Source organism: Leptonychotes weddellii, chromosome X, assembly GCF_054177405.1.
Source record: "Leptonychotes weddellii isolate Sample4059 chromosome X, ASM5417740v2, whole genome shotgun sequence".
Lineage (NCBI taxonomy): Eukaryota > Metazoa > Chordata > Mammalia > Carnivora > Phocidae > Leptonychotes > Leptonychotes weddellii.
This window is the reverse complement of record NC_138385.1, coordinates 17,913,207-17,935,990: the sequence shown is the minus strand read 5'-3', so window position 1 is coordinate 17,935,990 and position 22,784 is coordinate 17,913,207. Positions and strand designations below refer to the sequence as shown.

Genomic DNA, 22,784 nt, shown 5'->3' with positions numbered 1-22,784 from the left:
TGGTTCAGTTGGTGGAGACTGCGACGCTTGATCTTGGGGTGATGAGTTCAAGCCCCACATTGCATGTAGAGATTACTAAAAAAAAAATTAAAAACTTAAAAAAAAGAAGAGCATGCGGAATAGACAAACAGGCTGAGAACAGAGCCTGGGGAACATCATCATTTAGGGAGTAAGTACAGAAAAAGTATCCAGCAGTGAAGAAGTTGGCCATGAAGCTAAGATGCCAGGAGAGAGGGGTGTCATGCAAGCCCAGGATGGAGTTCAATAACGACAAAATTATCTGTAATCCCTCTAGAAAGTCAGTCGTATGAAGCCATGGAACATGTCTGTTTTGTGCACCAGTGTTCCCCCTGGCACATAGTAAATGGTCAAAAACATTTCCTGAATATGAATAAGAAAACAAACCAACAGTATCAAATACCACACAAAGTTCTGGGAGGACAAAGACTGAGTGAGAAGTGTCTGTTTTATTTAGCAACCTAGGGTGTCACTGAGGATCTTGTTCAGAGCAGTTTCAGTGGAATAGTGGGGCAAAAGCAAAATGGAAGTGGCTTAAAAGAGATGGCAAGAACGTTTTCGTATGTTATTTTTCTGCTTTTTAATTAAAAAAAAAAAAAGTCTTAACAGTTGATGGGAGGTGAGGATGTTGCAGCCACCAACACAGCCCATTCTTGGAAGAACCTCTGTTACCTACGGTAGGAGGAACCTGGAGCTGCAATTACAAGGGGACACAAGACGAAAGGGGATTTTTCCTTCGGAGGGGAGGAAACTTGCTTCGTTCACCGCCGAATCTCGGGGGCCTAGCACAATGCTGGCCACTTCACTGGCGTTCGAGAAAGCCTCGAGCTGGCCGGTGCCGGACTCTGTGGAACACGGACGGGCGCGGGAGCCTTTCCTTTCAGATCAGGCAGCGACAACCAAGGCTCGGCCGGTCCCCGACAGCGCAGCGCCCTCGCCCTAAGCTCACCCACCTTGGGCCACGAGGAAACCACGAGCCGGCAGCGCGAACCAGAGATGACGGGGAGGTTGGGGGAGCAAAGCTCCGCCCGCTGACAGGCTTTAAACTCCAGTGTCCGGGACTCCTGCAGGCCCCTCCCGAAGCGTCTCCAGTTTCTTGCAAGGCTTGGGGCGGGGCGGAAGTGACGCGACACGCAGCGCGTGATTGGCGGAAGCAGAAATTGCTTTGCGGCCGGCACGGAAATTGATTTCCTTTCGGCTTCCGCTTGTGGCCCATGTGAGAGACAGGCTGCCGAGATGAACGTGGTCCGGGCTGCGGAAAGGTGAGGGATAAAGATCGGAGCGGGGGGCCTGGGTGTCGTTGGGGCCGGGTCCCCCGGCTTTTGAGAAATGGAAGCTGCCTTTTAACAGACGACAGTTGTTCCTCTTCCAAGACCTCACCATTCATTACAATTTCCGCGATAACATCCTTGAAAAGTCCTTCTGATTTAATTTAATTCACTCCCTCCGCTCCCCAGCTTTTTAGTCTCATCCCTATTGGTCCTGATGCGGCCTCTCCCTCTCCAGCTAATTTGTTGCACTTTCCTCATCACGTGACTCCCTTTGCTGCTGCCGAGGCGCGTTCCGACTCTCGGTGTCGGGAGTTCCTGCGTTATAAATTCCCCTTATCTTGGATGCCTTGTAAATGTAATGGTTGTAATGGTTGCCTTGTAAAGATTGGTACATACTGTTAGGTAATAGAATCTATAACTTGGTTCAGGGTACCAGTCTCCTTAGTTAAGTACCTACTTTGCCGAGAAGGCCCCAGGAAAAACTGTTAACTCAGCTGCTTTCGTCCAATTCCCCCTTTCCCCATTCCTGGGAACAAGTGATCGACATGTCACTTTTGAGTAAGCTGCACCTATAAAGGTGTCTTCCATTTGGAGGATGCTTAGAAATATTAATGGTGAAACTGCCTTGTCTCAAGGGCCAGCAACAGTGCCTTCTGTCACCTTACCTAGAGTCTTAACATTTTTACAGCCTCCCGGAGGTCAGTGGAAAATTCAGTACCAATAACTGAAGAGGGTTAGCTCTTTTTCATTCCATGCAATTCTGTAGGGGTGTTACCACCCACTGCTCACCCCATGGGGATGATGCCTGACTTCATTCTAAATTTAATGTCTTGACAAATCTCTTAAGTGTCCACATTGCTTGGTTTGTACCTCTTCCAGGGGATAGGACCATTCTGTGCTTAAATACCGAAGTTATGTTTTAGAGATTGTTGTAATAGAAGTTATTTCAATTGATAATATTTCTCTTTTATCTCCTTTAACAGCCTTCTGGCTTTAAGCCAACAGGAAGAACTAGAAGATTTGTCCAAAGACGACCCCTTGAGCCCCAGTGAAGATGAGGTGGGTGACAGCTGCTAAACTGCCTTCTCTGGTTCCCCTTCTGCCTCACAGTTACTCGACAGAAAAATGGTGGCAACATTGTTTATATTTTTTTCAGGTCTTGCAAATAAATTACAAATAGTCATTTAGTGTTTCATATATAAGATATTGTATTAAGTGCTATGGGAATTTGAAGACTGTATAAGATACACTGTTTTCAAGTTGCCTAAGTATAGTTGAGTATATAAGACCAAAACACATGATCTTCATTATATGATTTCCCTATTACCCAAGTTTGGATTTTTGTAGAGGTATTTAATTACAAATCTTCCTCAATTTAAGATGGCATTACATCTGATAAACCCATCATAAATTGAAAATATTGTAAATTGAAAATGCATTTAATGCCCCTAACTACTGAACATCATAACTTAGCCTAGCCCACCTTAAACTTGCTCTGAACACTTACATTAGCCTGCAGTTGGGCAAAATCATCTAACACAATGTCTATTTTAGAATAAAGTGGTGAATATCTCATGTAATATATTGACTACTGTACTGAAAATAAAAACCAGAATGGTTGTGTGGGTGTAGAATGGTTCTAAGTGTGTCAGTTATTTACCCTGATGATTGTGTGGTTGACAGGAGCTGCAGCTCACTGCCACTGCCCAGCATCACAAGAATCATATCCCATGTTGCCAGCCTGGGAAAAGATCAAAATTCACATTTGAAATACAGTTTCTACTAAACACCTGTCACTTTCTCACCATCATAAAGTCAAAAAATTGTAAGTCAACCCATCATAAGTAATGGACTGTCTGTGTCTGACTGAAATACACATATATGTAATTAAGCTGGCTCGCCAACAAATGCTATAGGAATTCCAACTCTTTATGCTCTTGACAAAACTACTGAAAGTTTGTGTTTTTTTAATGTGAATGTTTCTGTGTCAGATCATGCTATATATTCTATACAGAGACATTCTCATAGCACTTTTCTTCTCAAGACTGATTAAGAGAGAGGCATGACATTAGCTACAGATCACTAGGCACTATGGTCTTTATGAGGAAGTTTGGCTCTTGAAGCCGTTCTTTGTTTGAGCTTGAATGCCTGCACACTAGACCTCATCTGATTCCCCAATCCTCCACTGACCAAAAGAACAAGAGATTTCCATGCTGTCTTTTCCTTTCCCTTATTCTGATGGTTTTTCCTTTTCTGTGTCTAGGGGGACATTGATGGAGAGAGAAAGCATCAAAAGCTTCTGGAAGCAATCAGTTCCCTTGATGGAAAGAATAGGTAACACTCCCGTCCATTTGAACAGGTTAAAATTATAGCTGATTCCATGAGACAGATCTGCAACTAACATTGAGTGCTGGGGCTCCTGGCTTGCTCAGTCATTTGAGCATCTGACTCCTAGTTTCAGCTCAGGTCATGATCTCAGGGTCCTGGGATCAAGCCTGAGTTGGGCTCTGCACTCAGCGCAGAGTCTGCTTATCCCTCTCCCTCTACTCCTCCCCTGCTTGCTGTGCTCCTGCCGCATGCTCTCTCTATCTCTCAAGTAAATAAATAAAAATCTTTAAATAAATAAATAAAATAAAATAAAAAACATTTATTGAGTGCCTAAGACAATGAAAACACAAGTGTCAGCATCATTATTAAGAGCACATACTTTAGAGACACACTGTGTAGGCAAATTTTTATCCTCTCTGCACCTAAATTTCTTCAACTAGAAAATAAGATTAATAACATTACCTACCTCAGAGGGTCATCATGACATTTAAATGAGTTAATAAGCATAAAGATCTTAAACCAATGCCCAGCATATAATAAGCATTATGTAATTGTTTAGCAGTTATTGTGTTAGGCCTTTGTGCATTTGAATTCTTAATCCATAATTATAGTCTTTTGAAGCATTGACTAGGAACTACTTATCCCCGTTAGAAAAGTTAATTGACTTGCTCCAAAGTCATTCTGCTCATAAGTGGCAGATCCAGGATTCAGATCTAGGTATGTTTGAATCCAAGTCCAGTACCTTTTCCGCTATGCCTACCTCATATTGCCTTGTGTTTTTGAGTGGCTGAGTCTACATTAAGAGATGGTTAGACAACCAAGTCCAGGTTAGGAACAGATTTCCTGGTTTCTTTGTGACAAAACCTGATTCTAGAAGAGAAATACCTGAAACCAAAGCCTTGTTTGAAAAGAGAAGTGCTTTCCCCAGCAAAACGTGGGGAAATGTACTATATTCTGCTTTGCCTAATTTCAGGAGGAAATTGGCTGAAAGATCTGAAGCTAGTCTGAAGGTGTCAGAGTTCAATGTCACTTCTGAAGGTAAGTTAACAAAGGAAGCAATCTGTTCGTGGAGCTTATGGAGTTAAAAGCATAATGGTCACTTCACCCCCACCCCCCTGGAACTGTTTTTGATATGGTTAATGGATCATACCATAAATACTTACCTGTGAGTGGGTGAAGAAAGACAGTCAGATGCCCTTGAGTTTCTTCCATTTCTAGAAGAAAGCCTTAAAGGCCACAGTCAAGGTCTCCCACGAGTGAGCTACTTCTAGGGTACAGGGACATGAATGAAGGCAGCTACCTCTCACTAGCTTAATCACATTCACAATTTTATTTTTATTTCAGTTCTTACAGTGCTTTGAGTTTGGACAGGCAGATAATCTGCTGGAGCTCAAGAAGTCAAGTTACTGGGGCGCCTGGGTGGCTCAGTTGGTTAAGCGACTGCCTTCGGCTCAGGTCATGATCCTGGAGTCCCGGGATCGAGTCCCACATCAGGCTCCCTGCTCAGCAGGGAGTCTGCTTCTCCCTCTGACCCTCCCCCCTCTCATGCTCTCTGTCTCTCATTCTCTCTCTCGCAAATAAATAAAATCTTAAAAAAAAAAAAAAAAGAAGTCAAGTTACTTACTCAAGGGCCTTCTCCTAGTACAATGTTTCTCAACCTCTTTTCTGTATTGTTCCCTGAGAAGCCTTTTTAGACTTTTTTTTTTTTTCATTGCCTCTCCCCCTCCCCACTCCCACCCCCACAGCCAGGAAATCAGATAACAAGGAATAAGATTTTTGTTGGATAGAGTTGAGCTTTGGAGGAACACCAGAAGTTGGGAATATCTTAAGATTTTTTTTTCGGGGCGCCTGGGTGGCTCAGTCGTTAAGCGTCTGCCTTTGGCTCAGGTCATGATCCCAGGGTCCTGGAATCAAGCTCCGCATCGGGCTCCCTGCTCCGCGGGGAGCCTGCTTCTCTCTCTCCCACTCCCCCTGCTTGTGTTCCCTCTCTCACTGTGTCTCTCTTTGTCAAATAAATAAATAAAAATCTTTAAAAAAAAAAAAGATTTTTTTTTCACCACTCCCCCACCTCCAGAACCAATTTTCATCCCTTGAGTGGGTGAGTGATAATCGCCCCTAATGTGAATACATGATCTAATAAATTGCAGAGTTGGGATTTTAACCTGATACGAAGTCTAGATGCCGTATCTTTTTCACCATATTCACAATTTAGGCAGCTCCAATGAGTTACAGGCTTCTAGTAACCACTAATGTAACTCCTCAGAACAAATAACAGTGTATTCTTCAAGCTTATTCATTCAACAAATACTTATATTTCTACTATGTATCAGTTTCAGGACAGTTTAATAGATACTGGGGCTACAATGAAGAATAAGATGGGAGAAACGCTTCAGGGAGTCTAACATTCTAAGGGAAGATCAAGGGGGGAGATAATAAGGATTAAAACCTGGTGGTGCAGTAAAGTGACTGAGTGGCTGCTTTAGTTTGGCTGGGCTGTGTCCTTTAGAATGATGTGATTCCAAGTATAAAGGGGAGCCACTGGAGGATTTTCAGCAGGATCCTGACATGCTGTGATTTACAGTTTCAAAATACCACTTTGGCTGCTGTGTGAAGAATGAAGTGCAGTGAGGCAAAAGTAGAAGCAGAAAGACCAAGAGAAAAGCAAATGACTTTTTTTTTTTAAAAGATTTTATTTATTTATTCATGAGAGAGAGAGAGAGAGGCAGAGGCAGACCCGCACCCGCGGGAGCCCGATGCGGAACTCGATCCCAGGACCCTGGGATCATGACCTGAGCTGAAGGCAGACGCTTAACCGACTGAGCCACCCAGGCGTCCCGCAAATGACTTTTTAAAATAAATAATTTTCTCCTCTCTTCCACCCTTCAACACATTTGGGAATGTAGGAAAGCGATGGTGTCACTATGGCGGTTAAAGTAAGAGAATTATTCCTGCTTCCTCCCTACACATTGGCCTGTCTACCAGCATTTTCTACTGAGGTGTCTCCGTATGTTATATTGAGATTTTTGCCTCACTTCTCAGTCTGACCAGAAAGTTTGGCCTTTCTGCAGGATCAGGAGAAAAGCTAGTCCTTTCAGATCTACTTGGGCCTGTTAAAACTTCATCCTCACTGGCCGCTGTGAAAAAGCAACTGAATAGAGTCAAATCAAAGAAGACTGTGGAGTTACCCCTTAACAAAGAAGAGGTTGAGCGGGTGAGTTGTAGAGAAAGTGGTCTATTAAGGGGAAGAAAGTGGACTGACAAGGAAAAATAGGGTAAGAAGGGAAGGTGGGGGGAAGCCTGGAACATGGGGAGAGGGGGAAATTGTGATTGCCATGGAAAAGATTAAAACGCACCTCAGAGGGACTGCGTCCTGAGAAGTAAGCAAGAGCTACTCTCTAGCATACTGACTCTTGGGCTGGGAAACATTGGCCCCTGATTCCCTGCTGGTCCTTTGAGTTCAGTGCTTAATTTCGTGGCTCTTTCCTTTCGTGTACTTTGCCTGTTTCAGATTCACAGAGAAGTGGCATTCAATAAAACCTCACAAGCCCTCTCCAAATGGGATCCCATCGTCCTGAAGAACCGGCAAGCAGAGCAGCTGGTTTTTCCCCTGAAGAAAGAGCAGTCAGTCTTTGCTCCCATCGAACATGTGCTCAGTGGCTGGAAGGTGAGTGCCACACCAGGAAACTGCACCTTGGCAGGTGAGATTGATGGGATTGGACCTGGTAAGCCAAGACCCCGGCTGCAGTCTTTAGCAGTCAAGGAAGGGAGAGAGGGGGTAGCAAGACTCATGGTCAGTCATGCAATAGCCAGAATTGCTCTATAGTCACCCTTCACCCAATTGTAAGCACACAGCACATGGTTATGTCCATGTTTTTGTGTGAAAGCATCTTTGCCAGTAGAGAGGGAACAGAGTCCTGTTTTCTTTTTCATACCCCAGTTTTTAAAGCTGCATTCTGATCTGGGGAAAATCAGGAACTCAGCAGCATTACTGAGCCGTAGTAGGATGACATCTGAGCAGTAGAACCAGTTTGCTTTTAAAGGACTACCACATTAACAAATAATGTATCATGAGTCATGGCTAGAAGTTTAGCAAGTAGCTCATTATGACTCTGAGCTGCAGAAAATAAAAAAGTTATCTTAGAGCTGGGTTGTCCAGACACTAATCCCTGGCAAATTTTGTATTCATCTGAACTAAAAAAGATAATTGTGAGTATGGCGGATATAAAGTTAACCAGCTCTTCTTTACTATGAGGCTATGCTTTCCATTTTAATAGCGTTAAAATAGCTTTTCTTTTATGAAATGATGGGACTGGGGGTGGAACGGTAGTTATGCCCTTGTTGGTAATCCTGTGTTCGTCCCCAAAGTCTCAATTTTTAGTCTGTGAACAATTTCCGAACAATTAGACTTCCTTTTCCAATACGCCATTGCTTATGGAGTTTGTAATGGGATATTCTGTCTTAAGTAGGAATGGTGAAAAACAGCAGTGCCAAACTATGGATAGATGCCCTCTTTATGCTTCTTCTCTGCTTCCTAAGAATCCAGAAATAATAGTGTTCTATTTGTCAGGAAGTTGAGCTAATTAACGCTAATCAAAGTAAACATGGCTTGCTGCCGTAGCTAGACACTGAGCAAGCCATTGCTTATTATGGGGATAAGCTCTGTTTCAGATACTGTTGTTGAAGTCACTACCATTCTCTTTCTAGGATGCTTCCTTTTCCACAAGAAAAAGAGATCAGGTTTAAAGTGTGGCTGCAGGATGGAAGGGAGACTTTAGGAAAAAAAATTAAGAGGTAATACAATTTGTAGGATTCAAAAATAAAAAGTATAGAAGATATATTGTGAAAAGCCTGACCCCACCTCTGTCCCCCATCTGCTCATTTTTACCCCCATACTCACTCGGAAATAACCACTTTTGTAAGTTTTTTTGTTGTTGTTAACCTGAAAGTTTCATTGCTATATTTGTGTTTACCTCGTTTTTTTTAATCAAAAGAGTAGTAGCACGCTACTACACATTCTTCTGCACCTTGCTTTTTCCAAATGACAGTGTCATCTTGGAGATAGCTGGAAAATGCCTAGTTGGTTATTAAACATGAGATGGTGGAGGAGTAGCTTACATTAAGAATGGTACAACCTTTGCTCTCCAGAACCACTGTGCAAGACAGAGTGGAGCCCCCCCACCACCAAATGCTATACATGAATCTACCATTTATTCTAAGATTCATTTTTTTAAAGATTTCATTTATTTATTTTTGTTAGAGAGAGGGAGTGAGAGAGCACGTGTGCATGCACATGAGCAGGGGTATGGGCAGAGGGAGAAGCAGACTCCCCACTGAGCAGGGAGCCTGATGTGGGACTCGATCCCAGGACCCTGGGACGCTTAACCAGCTGAGCTACCCAGGCGCCCTCTAAGATCCATTTTTGAGAAATTAGGCCAGTATGGCACAGAGCAGTAAGGAAATGCTTAGGTCAGGGCATGCTTTCTGGTTAGCAACTGAGTTCTCTTCTTATAACCTAGAATGCAAAGTACCAAGGACTCCAGAGATTAAGAATCCAAAAAGTCTGCACTATAGTTTTGGCCCAGCTTCCAAAAATTCCATTTCACTCCAAGAAGATTTAAATGGGATAATGCATGAGAAAGCATTTGTAAACTGCAAAGTGCTAGAAATGATGTAAGGTACCTTCCCAGCCCCTAGCAGCCTACACTAGCGTTACCCAAAGTGTTCTCCTCAAAACCCTAGTTTCTCAATACGCCCTCAAAAAGGTGGGGTTCCGTTGCTAGAAAATGTTGCATGCCCTTGCTGGAAATTGGCAGTTCATAATATACACTAGCATTTAAAAGGCTATGAGAAGACAGTAAAGAAACCTCTTTGACTTACTCTAACCCAGAGTGTACAAACGAAAAGCAAATAAATTTAATTTTAAACTTAAAAAAAAATAAAGTAAATCTTGTTAGTTGATGAGGAATTTGCTTTGGGAAGAGCTGTCTCCACTGCTGCCTCTGTACTCTTACCTTCTTTCCCTACTACCCTACTGAATCTTCTCTCAGAGGGTATTAGTGAGAGGCCTCTGAATCGCCAAATCCCAGGCCCTCTGAGGCTTCAGCCTATTGGACGCTACTGACACATCACATTGGTAAAAAAAAAAAAAAAAAACTCTCCTCCCTTGGCTTCTGTGATGACATAGTCTGATTTTTTTTTTTTAATCTATCTGACTTTTCCTTAGTTCTTTTTATTATTGCTCTGTAAATTCCATGGCTTTTGGCTATCACCCGTATGTACTACAGATCACTCTAGATGCCTTCTTCTGAGCTCCAGTCCCATATTCCATATGACCAGCAGGCCTCGCCCGGATCTCCCATATGCAACTTAAACTTCACACACAACAAAGTAAGCTTGGCATTTTCCTTCATTCTGTAACTCAGTCAACAGCATAACTCCCTACCCTGGTCCCTTAGGTTGGAAACCTCAGCCATCTGATTCTTCTTCCCCCTTCTCCCGCTCCTCCCCCCTTAACTGCTACCCCTCCCCAGCCCACATGGTGGGCTACTCCTATAAATTTTCTCCGTAATAGCTCTCAGATCCCTGGTTCCTCTTCTCATTTTCACCTGTCATTTGGCACTTTACATATAAACCCTTACATGAGCGCCAGGATTTTCTTTCCAAAACACAAAACTGAGTGTCTCCTGCTTAAAATCCTTCAAAAGGCTCTTTACTTATAGAACAAGACAGAAGTGCCTCGTGTTTTAGCTACGCTGGACGAAACATTTTCCCTTACATATCTCTCCATATATGTGTTTTTATTTACACTCATCTCCATCCCCCCCGCCCTTACAGAATTGTACTTAATGCCTCAAAGCCTAATTCAAAAAGTCCTTCCCCAAGCATAACCCACCTCCTAATCAAAGTTATTGTTCACTTCCTTTGTGATCGCTCCGATGGATTAATATGTGACCCATTATGTTGCCAGTGGTACCTGTGTCTCTTCCCTCTGAAAGGCTCTGAGCTCTATGAGGACAGGAACAATCTTAATCAATTGTGTATTCCTAGCACCCTGCACAAGTACCTGGAATGTAGCTGCAATCAATAAATGTTTGTAAATTGAATTGGAGGTAGATTACAACATTGTAATATAAATCATTTTGTAGCCTGTGATTGATCACTACTGCAAATACTAAAAATGGAAGAACATGCACCTTTACCATTCAGTAGAATAGGTTTATGGTTAAATCAATAGCGCCGTGTAACTTGTGGTGATCTGTGTTTATGCATTTGTCCAGATATTTGTTAATACCCACCATGATGTATATGGCTGTTGAAGAAAACCTCATATAATACATATGTGAGGTTTGAAACTGGCTCTGTTGCCTAGGGCTATCTTTGTGCCTTGCCAAAGTGGACCATGGCATGATCAGCCTGATTATTTTAACCATCTACACAGTATCAGTCAAGGAGTAAACAGCGTCTTTTGTTGACATGTGAAGTAACTGGTTCAGTCCATTCATTTCATATATATAGACGACGTAGCATGCAAAGTTAAATGGAAACTAAGGGATAGGAACCAAAATTAGAAAATGACTAGAGTTGGGATGCCTGGGTGGCTCAGTCGTTAAGCATCTGCCTTCAGCTCAGGTCACGATCCCAGGGTCCTGGGATCAAGTCCCACATCGGGCTCCTTATTCAGCAGGGAGCCTGCTTTTCCCTCTGCCTGCCGCTCCCTCTGCTTGCGCTCTCTCACTCTCTCTCTGACAGATAAATAAAATAAAATAAATCTTTAAAAAAAAGGATTGAGAAAAAACCTTTAAAAAAATGACTAGAGTTAAATTTGAACTGTCAGGAAGCTAAGACCTCCCCCTTTCTTCTAGAAATATTCTTTAAAGGAAGCTTATAAGAGGGCGCCTGGGTGGCTCAGATGGTTAAGCGTCTGCCTTCAGCTCAGGTCATGATCCCAGGGGTCCTGGGATCGAGTCCCGCATCGGGCTCCCTACTCCTTGGGAGCCTGCTTCTCCCTCTGCTTCTCTCTCTCTCTCTGTCTCTCGTGAATAAATAAATAAAATCTTTAAAAAAAAAAAAAAAGGCTTGTAAGAATCTTAAATTCCTTTTTTTAAAAAATATTTATTTGAGAGCGAGAGATAGCGAGAGTGAGCATGAGCAGGGTTAGGGCAGAGGGAGAAGCAGACTCCCTGCAGAGCAGGGAGCCTGATGTGGGGCTCCATCCCAGAACCCTGAGATCATGACCTGAGCCGAAGGCAGAAGCTTAACCTACTGAGCCAGCCAGGCGCCCCCAAGTCTTCAATTCCTAACTTACAATAATACACATACGTACTTCAAATATACGTAATACAGGGACCATTTTGTTTTGCCACTATCAGAACTGACAGTTTGGTACTGCTGTCCCTCCGTCCTGCCAGCATTTACCTTAAGGGCATCCTGCTTTGATATTTAAGAGAATGGTATTCTGTTTTACATATTTTGGTAATCTGAACAGAGTGATCCCCTCAGTAATATTAGAGAGTAGTTTTAGAATCCCCTTGCTGAAGTTGTCTTAAATCGGAAGAAAATGAGGTTTTATCTACACCGCTGAACAGTGAGACTGAAACCCTTTCTCTTACTTTAACAGCCAATCCTTTCCAGTTTGTGATTCCCATTATAGTATTATAAAGTAGATGGTCATAGGATTGTAAACAGGGACGCCAGGAGCATGGCTTAAGACTTAGAATGTTCTCTTCCCTTCTTAAGGCAAGAACTCCCCTGGAGCAGGAAGTTTTTAACCTCCTCCATAAGAACAAGCAGCCAGTGACGGACCCTTTACTGACTCCAGTGGAAAAGGCCTCTCTCAAAGCAATGAGCCTGGAAGACGTAAGTGTAACAGGCCCTTTGATACATCCAGACGTGTTCTGTTCCTCTCAGTATTTGCCCTCAAGCCCAGGAGTCACTGTGAATGTCATTCATTGTAGGCTAAGGTGCGCCGAGCAGAGCTTCAGAGGGCCCGGGCCCTGCAGTCCTACTATGAAGCCAGGGCTCGAAGAGAAAAGAAAATCAAGAGCAAAAAGTAAGGAGGCCCCTATTGAAGTGGCCATGGGTGCCCTGGAAGAAAGTGATGTGGCTAATCATGAGTCCATAGGAAAGAGCCTTTGACGTAGCAGCTGGGCTCATGTGGAAGAGGTCCCAAAAGTGACTAGCATTTTTTTTTCTCAGTCCAACCTCATAGTTTTGCCTGCTTCGGTAGTGCCCTCTCCTCTGGCTTTGGCTTTCAATCTTGATTTTGCTAAAAAGAGGACTGTTCAATTACTTTCTCTCCCTTCCAGGACATCACGGAGTGGTTCTGCAGAATGAGCTCTGAATTCTACAGCTGTTGAGGCCAGTAGGGCTTCCTTCCTGCCTTTTTGCCTCTTTGGAACTTCTACTCTTGCCTTGCGCTCTAGAAGCAGAGGGGACTCTTTGCCCTGCAGAGGTGTGCCCCTGGGGGCTGCAGGGACGGAGAGGCTTGCCAGACCTCTCAGGTCCCAAACTGGTTCCCTGTAGTCAGCCAGCTCTGTGATGTCCTTTCTAGCCCCTGCATAGGGAAACCCCTTGGGGAGCGGGGACACTTTTGTGTGTGGCATCAGTGTTTCAGCTAAATTCTGCCCTCTCACTCTATAGGTATCACAAGGTTCTGAAGAAAGGAAAGGCCAGGAAAGCCCTCAAAGAGTTTGAGAAGCTGCGGAAGGTTAATCCTACCGCAGCATTGGAAGAACTGGAAAAAATTGAAAAGGCCAGAATGATGGTGAGGCTGCCTCTTGCCCCCCACCCCTTGAACCGGCTTTCCCCCAGAAAGTGGTAAGAATCTCACTCTGCCCTTTCTTTCCAGGAGCGAATGAGCCTTAAGCACCAGAACAGTGGGAAATGGGCCAAGTCAAAGGCAATTATGGCCAAATATGACCTGGAGGTAAGAGATCATCGGGGTGAGAGAAGAGATGGAATTGGAGGACAGAAAGGAAAATCAGTCCATAAGGATGCTAGCAGAAGCAGAGTTGGGGAAGAGCCCTGAGGAAGAATGGAAAACCAGGATTCTAAAAAGGCATCAGAAAATCTCTAAGGCAGAGAGGAAAAGAACCAGGAACAAGGTGGAAAAGGAGAGATGAAAGGGAAACAGCATTGAAGGCAAGTCCAGTTAAAGGGGAGAGGAGCTTTTTTTTTTTTTTTTTTTTAACCTTGTTTCACGTGTTGATTTCCTTGAGGACAAAGAATTTGTCTCCCATATTATTCCATAGCCGTTAACACAGTGGTATATGTGCAGTTTAAACAGTAGGTACTGGTAAGAAATACTTAAGTCAAATTGAGAGGAGGCAGCTTTACGAAATGAACCAGGCAAGGTGTCGTTGCAGTCACTAATGACAAGGCACTCGTGCTGTGACTCCTTCCTCCAGGCTCGCCAGGCTATGCAGGAACAATTGGCCAGGAACAAAGAACTGACGCAGAAGCTCCAGGTGGCCTCCGACAGTGAGGAAGAGGAGGAAGGTGTGGAGGAAGAGGGTGAACTTGTCCCTGATGCAGTGAATGAGATCCAGATGGATGCCAATGGACCGAACCCGTGGATGCTCAGGAATCTCTCCAGAGGCACAAAAGAGATCAAAGTCCAGGACCCTGAGCAACTTCCGGAGCCTGTGGCCCACGAGGCTTCTGAGAATGAGGAAGAAGAAAGACCAGGGGCAGAGGAAGAAATTTTGTTGAATGAATTCGAGGAAAGGCGATCACTTCGGAAAAAGTCTGGGCTCAACCAGGACGCCGAGCTGGTGAGCAGACGAGAGCCAAAAGGTGAGTTGTGGTGGACTGGACTGAAGAGCTGCCCAGTGCTAGCGCTGTGGACGGACCGAGAGAGGCAAACTGTCCACGCACACGGCTGCTGAGTGATTCGGCTCTAGGGACTTTCCAGAGAATGCCGTGGGTCCCTGAAGAGAAGACAGATTCATAATAACCGTTTTTCTTCAAAGGCATTTAATACACAGTCATCTGCATGGCTGTACAAGGTGTATTCGGATATGTTTTCTGCTCTTGAGGGCCTATGGTCATCAGAGACAGAACCTCTCCATCCTTGAAGTAAGGGCAGGAGCTAACATGACTGGTGCCCACAAACCAGACCCAACTGCATGTGGTAGCACGGCAAGTCCGAAAGGCCGTTCATACCCACAGACACAGGCGGATTTTGAGGCATTATGAAATTTCTTCGAATTACTGCTGCCGTTTCCGGTTTTGTTTGTAAAGTAGGAGTGGCATTTTTAGCACTTCACGATGTCGGTTGATATGTGCGAATGTGGGATAAGACTTTCTTGACAGGAATGAAGGACTCCACAGGCTACATGGCAAATTAGAATTGTCACCCCATGCTCACACTCGATTCGTGTATTATATTTTCTGTTATTTTCAAGAGATTTCATATTAACAACCTTAGCACCCTTGAGACAGGTCAGAAAGCTCCCATTCTGGGGAGAAAGTCTGCTCAGGAAACTACATTTAGAAATCACTTGGCTATCTGGGCAGATTCTTTTTTTTTTTAAAGATTTTATTTATTTGAGAGAGAGTACATGAGAGGGAGGAGGGTCAGAGGGAGAAGCAGACCCCCCGCTGAGCGGGGAGCCTGATGTGGGACTCGATCCCGGGACTCCAGGATCATGACCTGAGCCGAAGGCAGTCGCTTAACCAACTGAGCCACCCAGGCGCCTATCTGGGCAGATTCTTGGGTCTGATTTTATTTCCTATAAAAATAATGCATTCAGATGATGGCAAGAATCTGTTTTTCCATGAAAAACAATATTTTGAAAGAGCTGTCGTTTAGAATGTATCATAGGACCTTTACTTAGGGTTCTCAGCTGGAGAGTTCTGGGATTAATAGTTACAAGCAGTCACTAACAAGAGGCCTTTGGAAAGCACCACCACAGGCCAAGATCATGGGGGCAGTCTTTATACGACCCCAGGACACCAGCCGTATGGTCCTGAGCTTCCTCAAAAGCTGATCCTCTTGCTAAAAGTATAGAGCAGTTGGTTGTGTGGTATGAAAGGTGGATTTGGATTTCCTTGGATGAAAAATTAATAGAATGTTCCCAAGTCTTCAGGCAAATAGCGTCCTAAAATAGTGAGAAGTTGTGGACCCCAAATAAAATGAGCCAAGGACCTTGATCCTTATGGAAAAAATATACATGTGTCCAAAGGGCAGATTTAAGTAGCTTCTCAGAGGCTTCAGGCCAAAGCTAGGGAATAGGATGGATAAACTTGGGAATGGAGGCAACTCGAGTCAAACAAAGAAGAGTTTAGACGTATGTCCCTGCCATATTTCCCTCAGGGCTCTCAGAGCCTAGTGGTATTTGCTGAGATGTTGCCGGTGACTGGAAAATGCCAAGCAACCTGACTTGGCCACAGCAGATTATGAAATGCTGCTTTCAGATAAAACAGTGCTGGATTTGGTTGGGACAAAGAGGAAATGACAGCGTAAATTACAAATGGTAAATCACATTTTTATAAATTACAAATAATAAATTACAGTGACGTTGCATTCAGAGGCTACCTGTTAAAACGGCTTTTTTTTTTTTTTAAATTTGGGACTTGGGGCCAACTCTCCAAGCGGGGTTTACTGCAGGGGGAAATTAAGCCACAGTTCCAGTTAGGCAGTGAGTCACTGACATAGCTGGGACTAGGACCCAGGACATCTGCTTCCCAACGTGCTGCTTTTAACTACTAACCTCTATTGCATGCTACTTGATAGGCAATGATAGTGAACTCTCCAAAAGATCTAGCGAAGGGAATCCTCTCTTCCCTGTGGTGCCGAGCCCCATGAATGGGAGCACCTAAATGCTCGTCGAGTGTGCTCAGTAAATGCTCCTTGGCAAGGCAACTTCCAGCCTCCTTTTCTGACCACTTTCCTTTCTTTCCCCAGGTTCTAGCAGCCAGGAGGTGCTGTCTGAACTGAGGGCACTGTCTCAGAAACTCAACAAGGAAAGCCAGCAGTCTGGAAAGCAGAACGTGAGTTCCGTGAGGACAGTTCTGGCAGTCCAGAGAGAGGAACCTACCGAGGCAGAAGAGGAGCCCCTGTTGTTGCAGAGGCCAGAGAGAGCACACACCCTGGAGGAGCTAGAAGAGCTGGGCAAAGAAGGATGTTTTCAAAATAAAGAGGTCCCCAGGCCTGTGGGGGAAGGGCAGCAGTCGGAGAGGAACCCAGATAATCAGCCTGATGCTCCCAAGGAAAAGAAAAGGAAGGAGCAAATGATTGATCTACAGAACCTCCTGACCACAAAATCTCCTTCTGTGAAGTCTTTGGCAGTTCCCATGACAGTAGAGGAGTTGGTGAGCAGAGCCAGGGGCGTGGGCCATTGTGGGGGATCCGAGCTGGTGCAGAAAGTGTCCTTCTTGCACGGAGAGTAGAATCAGGGAAGTTTTGTTGTGCTGGGGGCACATATCAGTAGTTGAAAGGCCCAGAACAGTAAGGGGCCAGGCTGGTCCCAGTGACTGTTCAGTAGACACCACTATGTGAGTGCTGCCCAGACTCCCACATCTTAAATCCTGAGCCACCAAACCTTCCCTGGGGCGATTCTAAAACTGCTCTCAGAGGAAAGGAGGCACTCAAAGCTCTGAGCAGATCCCAGGCAGGACAACTCAAAGGTGAGTCATTGAGCTATTGCCAAGGTTGGACTCTATTCACTGGGATCTGAAATGGTCCGAGACTGCCTAAGTAATTGAAACTGCTCGAGTGAGGAGCCCTATAGGGCCTGTCTTCAGGGATGTAAGCCGGAGGACACGCATGCTCTGGCCAGGCCGCTTGGAGCTCCTCCTCCTAACACAGGCCATTCCTTTCTCCACGCTGCAGCTTCCTTACTGAAAGTTTAAAGTTGTGTCATATGATAAGGAGTTAGGGATATTTACCCTAGAGAGAAGAAAATTAGAGCAGGATTGCCTACCGATCCCTTAAGATTGCAAGACCATCATTGTTCAGCGCTTTCCCCCTAGGGGGCGCTAAAATGTCACAACCCAAAATTTAAGCGTTCTTGCCCCGAACCACCACGGCTCTCCCACCACGGCTCTCCCACCACGGCTCTCCCACGGCTCTTAAGGCAAGCTGTAGCTCTCACTCTTGTTTTTTCCCAGGAAGATGAAGAGGAGAGAGATCAAAAGCAGATGATAAAGGAAGCTTTTGCCGGGGATGATGTCATCAGAGACTTCTTGAAAGAGAAGAGGGAAGCTGTGGAGGCGAGTAAGCCAAAGGACGTGGACCTGACTCTGCCTGGCTGGGGCGAGTGGGGTGGTATGGGCCTAAAGCCCAGTGCCAAGAAGAGACGCCGGTAAGAACAGGGAAGAAAGCCTGTCAGAAGTGCACCAGGTTCTCCCACTTCACCCTCATGCCTCCTCCCTGCCCTTTTGACTGAGTCCTTAATGCTCTTAGTCAGGTGTCCTGCCGTTCTGCTTTCCAGGTTTCTCATTAAAACCCCTGAGGGTCCTCCAAGAAAAGACAAGAATTTGCCAAATGTGATTATCAATGAGAAGCGAAATGTCCATGCAGCAGCTCATCAGGTGAGGAAGAGAGAAACCCTTTGCTGCCTAGCTCTCTTGCTTGAAAGGAATATTCTAGTGCTCTGTGGTCAAGAGGGATGTGTGATCTTGACCACAGAATCAAAGCTGTTCTCTTTATCACTGACTGGCTCTGAGATGAATAATTCCAGATCAATTCTGGTGTTTTAATTTCTGACTAGGAAGAGGTTGAGGCTTAAAGGAAAATCTTGGCAACAATGGTGAAGCCCCCGAATTTGCGTTTTCAGCTAGCACCCCAGATAATTCCAATGCAGACAGGTCTCACCAAGCTAAGAATTACCATTCCTCAGGCTTGTATTTGTAGTCAAGGTAATGTTGAGAGGCCATAGGTTTGAGCTGCATCTTAAGAAAAATGAAGACAAACTGGTACTCGTTCAGGACAGCCAGTGGAATTAAAATTGTGTCCAATGACAAGCCAGGGATATTTACCCAAGAGAGAAGCAAACTGGAGCATGATCATGGTCTTCAAGTATATTGAAGGTTGTCATGTGGAGTGCAGTCACATAAAGTAGCAGTTAAGGGAAAAGCAGGGAGGGAGTTCAGTTAGAGGAGAAACTCTGGGGCTGGCTCAGTCGATAGAACAGGTGGCTCTTGATCTCAGGGTCATGAATTCAAGCCCCACATTGGGCGTGGAGCCCACTTTGAAAAAAAAAAAAAAGGAAGAAAGAAAAACTTTCCCCTGTTCCACAGGGAGAATGGGTTGCCCTGGGGATATGAGTGTGTGTAGAGGGGACTCAGGAATGAGACTGGACTCGATGACTTTTATGTTCCCTTCAATTCTGAAAGTCTGTGACCCTGAGACCTGTCCCCAGCCAGTATAATATTGAAATGAGTTGTAGTTTTTCTTCTGAAAAAGAGGGGGAACTATTTAATAGCTACAAAAGAGAAGTAAGAAATGATCATTTCAGTAATACTCTACTGCTCTTATTTTGTGAACCAATCCCTGTGGAAATTGAATTGTAATCCCAGTTGCAGATCTATAACCACAAAAGAGGCAATGATCAGGCAGTTATAGGATAAAAGAGAGAGAAAAAAGGGTTAAAAGGGTGCTTCACCAGGACAGGAAGAGCAGTGTGGACCTCAGTAAAATCAGGAGTCTTGCCTTTAAAAAAAAAAAAATACAGGGGCGCCTGGGTGGCTCAGTCGTTAAATGTCTGCCTTCGGCTCAGGTCATGATCCCGGGGTCCTGGGATTGAGCCCCGCATCGGGCTCCCCGCTCGGCGGGAGACCTGCTTCTCCCTCTCCCACTCCCCTTGCTTGTGTTCCCTCTCTCGCTGTCTCTCCTCTGTCAAATAAATAAATAAAAAGTCTTAAAAAAAAAATAGTCACAGTAAACTGACAGTTTTCCAAGAATCTCCCTGATTTTCCTCATCTTTTTAATAAGCTATAGACTGCAGGTCCCAGCATGCAGTAGAATAAAGTGTGCTTCAAGCTGAAGGAAGAAAGAAAAGCCTCCCAAGGCTGAATATTTTGCCCAGGTGTTTTTTTCTCTTTATGTGACATGCACAGATCTAGGCAGCAACCCCACTAAGACAACACATTCCCTCAACCTAAAGAAAATCTGTGTCCTTCACTACCACCAGGACCACCCAGCAGTATCAGCTTCTCAGGTGTTCCACTGAACATCTCCAAAGACTACTGATTATAACTTCCTGATTTTTCTGCTTACATTTCTCCCCCCCTCTTCTTTGGCCTTCAGGGGAAGTGTTTAAAGATTGTTATTTAAATGTCTGAAGGTAGCGCTGTTTGGAGTGGAGAAGCGTACTAGACAAGGAAAGGAACCCTAGGTTCTGTTCTCCCTCACTGCTCATAATTTACTTGGGTAAATCCTTTCCCCTCTCTATGCCAGATTCTGAAGCCAAGGGAGATGACCTTTGCCATTATCTAGGGCCTTCCAGCTCTGACATTCTGTGATGCCAAAAAGGATGAAGCTAACTAAGCATCACAGCCTGGTGTAGTTCAGGATTCATGGTCAACCTCTGGGTTCTTTAAAACGTCAATCCTGTGTCTCAAGGAGAAGAAAGCAAGGGATTAAGAGCTCAAAGAGGGTAGGAGGGTCACAGCATTCACAGGGACCCACAAATGCCCAGATGTGTCTTGTGGTCACAGTATCGTATATTTCAATTCCGGTTGTTGGGTAAGCCAGCAGGGTGTCTAATCCCAATTAGTCCCTTCCACTCCCAGATGTCCTCAAGCAGATTGGAACTTTTAAGGTTAGACAGGGGCATTTGGGATTCCTTGATGTCTCAGTAGCTTCACTCACTGCAGCCACATAGAACTGTGGCCTGGCACTAAACTACCGACCAGTTGCCATTCGAGTTTACCAACTACACCCCAGGCCGGCTCGTAACAAGTCACTCTACTTTCCTTTCCAGGTGCGGGTGCTTCCATATCCATTCACACACCATCAGCAATTTGAAAGGACCATCCAGACCCCTATAGGATCTACGTGGAACACACAGAGGGCCTTCCAAAAGCTGACTACACCGAAGGTTGTCACCAAGCCAGGTCACATCATTAAGCCTATAAAAGCAGAGGATGTGGGCTACCGGTCTTCCTCCAGGTCGGACCTCTCTGTCGTACAGAGGAATCCAAAACAACTCTCCATACGTCACAAAAAACACCTGAAGAAAAACTCTGTAGATTGAGTTGCTGCAGGAGTGACATCTTGGTGCCCAGAACTAGGAGCCCCAACTGCTCCTCCATTGGCCGGGTTTGACTATGAGCTGCAGGATCCATTCCCAGACTGGCTTAGCACACTGTGAGTGTAGTTAAGCCACATTTTAGAAATAAATGCATTTTTATCTATTTAACTGGAATGTATTTTATGTTGTCACAAGTCAGGACACCTTTGGGTGCTCTCCATGGCATTTCTCTAGTCACACTTGTCAGAGAAACCTCACTTTCTCACCAAGGATTATGTAGTTAGTCCTAAATTAAAGTAGAAATTACCAGAGCCTATGATCTTAAATACATATCAGACATGATCCCCTAGAACACACTCGAAGAGTCAGGGATAATGACTAAATACCGTATACTCTTAACCTCTGAACCTAAAAACAGCATGCACGAACCGTGCACTCGTGCCCTCGGCTGGTTTTGGGGCGATGCTGAAGCTGGTGGTAGCTTTAGTCCAGCTGCTACTGTTGTTCTCGCCTGTGAGCCGCCGAGCTCGCAGGGCTTGCTGCCTAGAGTAGTTGGCACTTCTTTTCTCGCCTTTTTTTTTTTTTTTTAGATTTTATTTATTTATTTGACAGAGAGCAGGAGAGCACAAGCAGTGGGAGTGGCAGAGGGAGAGGGAGAAGCAGGCCCCCTGCCCAGCAGGGAGCCCGATGCAGGGCTCGATCCCAGGACCCTGGGATCATGACCTGAGCTGAAGGCAGACGCTTAACGACTGAGCCACCCAGATGCCCCTTCTTTTCTCATTCTTAAGACAGTTTTTACCTTTACCTTACAGATGAGGTAGATGAGCTTCCAAAAGTAAAGCTCTGTTCCCCTTCCTTCCTAACTCAGGACCAGCCTCTCACTCCAACTGCTATATGGCAGTTCACCGGGGCTTCTCAGCTCTGGAGAACCTGCTTGTCTTTGGTTGACTATATTATATATACAATATGGAAAGAGCCCCTACACCTGAGATTTCTAACAAGGAATTGGAGAAACTTCTTAAGATTCCAAAAGTACATAACCACTACTGTGCTCCACTCCCTGGCCCTTTTAGTCCAAGATGTGGGTTCATTTTTGTGTGTATACAAGAGCCCTCTGAGAATTTGGTGGGAGTTATGAACCCTCCCCAGAAAAATGTACAAACATGTACACTATTTTACATACAGTTTGAGGAACTTTACAGACATTTGGAATTCCTGGGCCAAAAGCTCTGCAAACTCCACGGAATTTTCTTTTGCAATCCTCCCCCAAATCAATATGGCCCTGGTTTTCAAGCACACCACTCTCCAGATCCGTTCCAAAATGTTTAGACCTCAAAGGTAACTAGTCCCGATACCTTTATTTTATAGGTGAAAGAATGCAGAGTAGAGTGATATATCCAGTGCTACACATTAATGACTGAGTAGGCACTAGGAACCGAGACTAACTCTAAAGCCAAAAGCCACACCATAAATTTCTATGAAACTCCCGATGGTAGCTGCGAGCCCTTAATACCATTGCTTATCCTCTCAAGAGCCAGCCCGGGGCTGGGAAGGGAAATGAGTATGTTGATCGTGTTTAGAGCCCAGGTTGTATTTTTAAGTTTTCCATTGGTTTGAGATTATCCTCGATCTACTTGCTGGTTGACACTTAAGTAGCCAGTGGGGGGATGGGGGACCTGTGCCCACTCCTGCCTGTTAGAGAGACCATAACCTTATCTTCTCTCTTTTGCGCGCAAAGCTGCCACCTCTGTCCCACCCACCCCCCAAATTGAAGTGCCCAATCAAGTGCCCCCAGTAAACGGCCAATCCTCATCTACTTTCCCGGGACCCTCCTCAGCTCCGGGTGCTCCCCGCGGCACAGGAGTGATGCAAGCGACCCCATCCTTCAAAGGCGAGGGCAGGCGCTGGAACGTGCTATAAACGACGCCCACTCCCAGGCTTTCAAGCCCCCAAACGGATTCGATTGTTG

The 22,784-nt window shown here is 44.9% G+C and overlaps 1 protein-coding gene across 1 annotated transcript; it reads left to right on the top strand.

Moving 5' to 3' along the window:
* Positions 1 to 1,135: 1,135 nt before the first annotated feature.
* On the top strand, positions 1,136 to 20,983 carry UTP14A (UTP14A small subunit processome component). Its single transcript, XM_006735176.3, has 15 exons — positions 1,136 to 1,280; positions 2,273 to 2,348; positions 3,553 to 3,623; positions 4,591 to 4,655; positions 6,686 to 6,828; positions 7,126 to 7,281; positions 12,354 to 12,473; positions 12,572 to 12,666; positions 13,257 to 13,380; positions 13,465 to 13,542; positions 14,024 to 14,411; positions 16,525 to 16,931; positions 17,730 to 17,923; positions 18,053 to 18,152; positions 20,546 to 20,983. The coding sequence occupies exons 1-15, from the start codon at positions 1,255 to 1,257 to the stop codon at positions 20,816 to 20,818; spliced, it is 2,316 nt and encodes a 771-aa protein (XP_006735239.2). The 5' UTR covers positions 1,136 to 1,254; the 3' UTR covers positions 20,819 to 20,983.
* The last annotated feature ends 1,801 nt before the right edge of the window (positions 20,984 to 22,784 follow it).

Bases quoted from the DNA above. Each gene is read 5' to 3' on its own strand.
- UTP14A (XM_006735176.3), top strand. From the start codon at position 1,255: ATGAACGTGGTCCGGGCTGCGGAAAG. The intron at 12,474-12,571 runs GTAAGTGTAACA...CATTCATTGTAG, and splicing joins AAGCAATGAGCCTGGAAGAC to GCTAAGGTGCGCCGAGCAGA. The intron at 14,412-16,524 runs GTGAGTTGTGGT...TTCTTTCCCCAG, and splicing joins GAGCAGACGAGAGCCAAAAG to GTTCTAGCAGCCAGGAGGTG.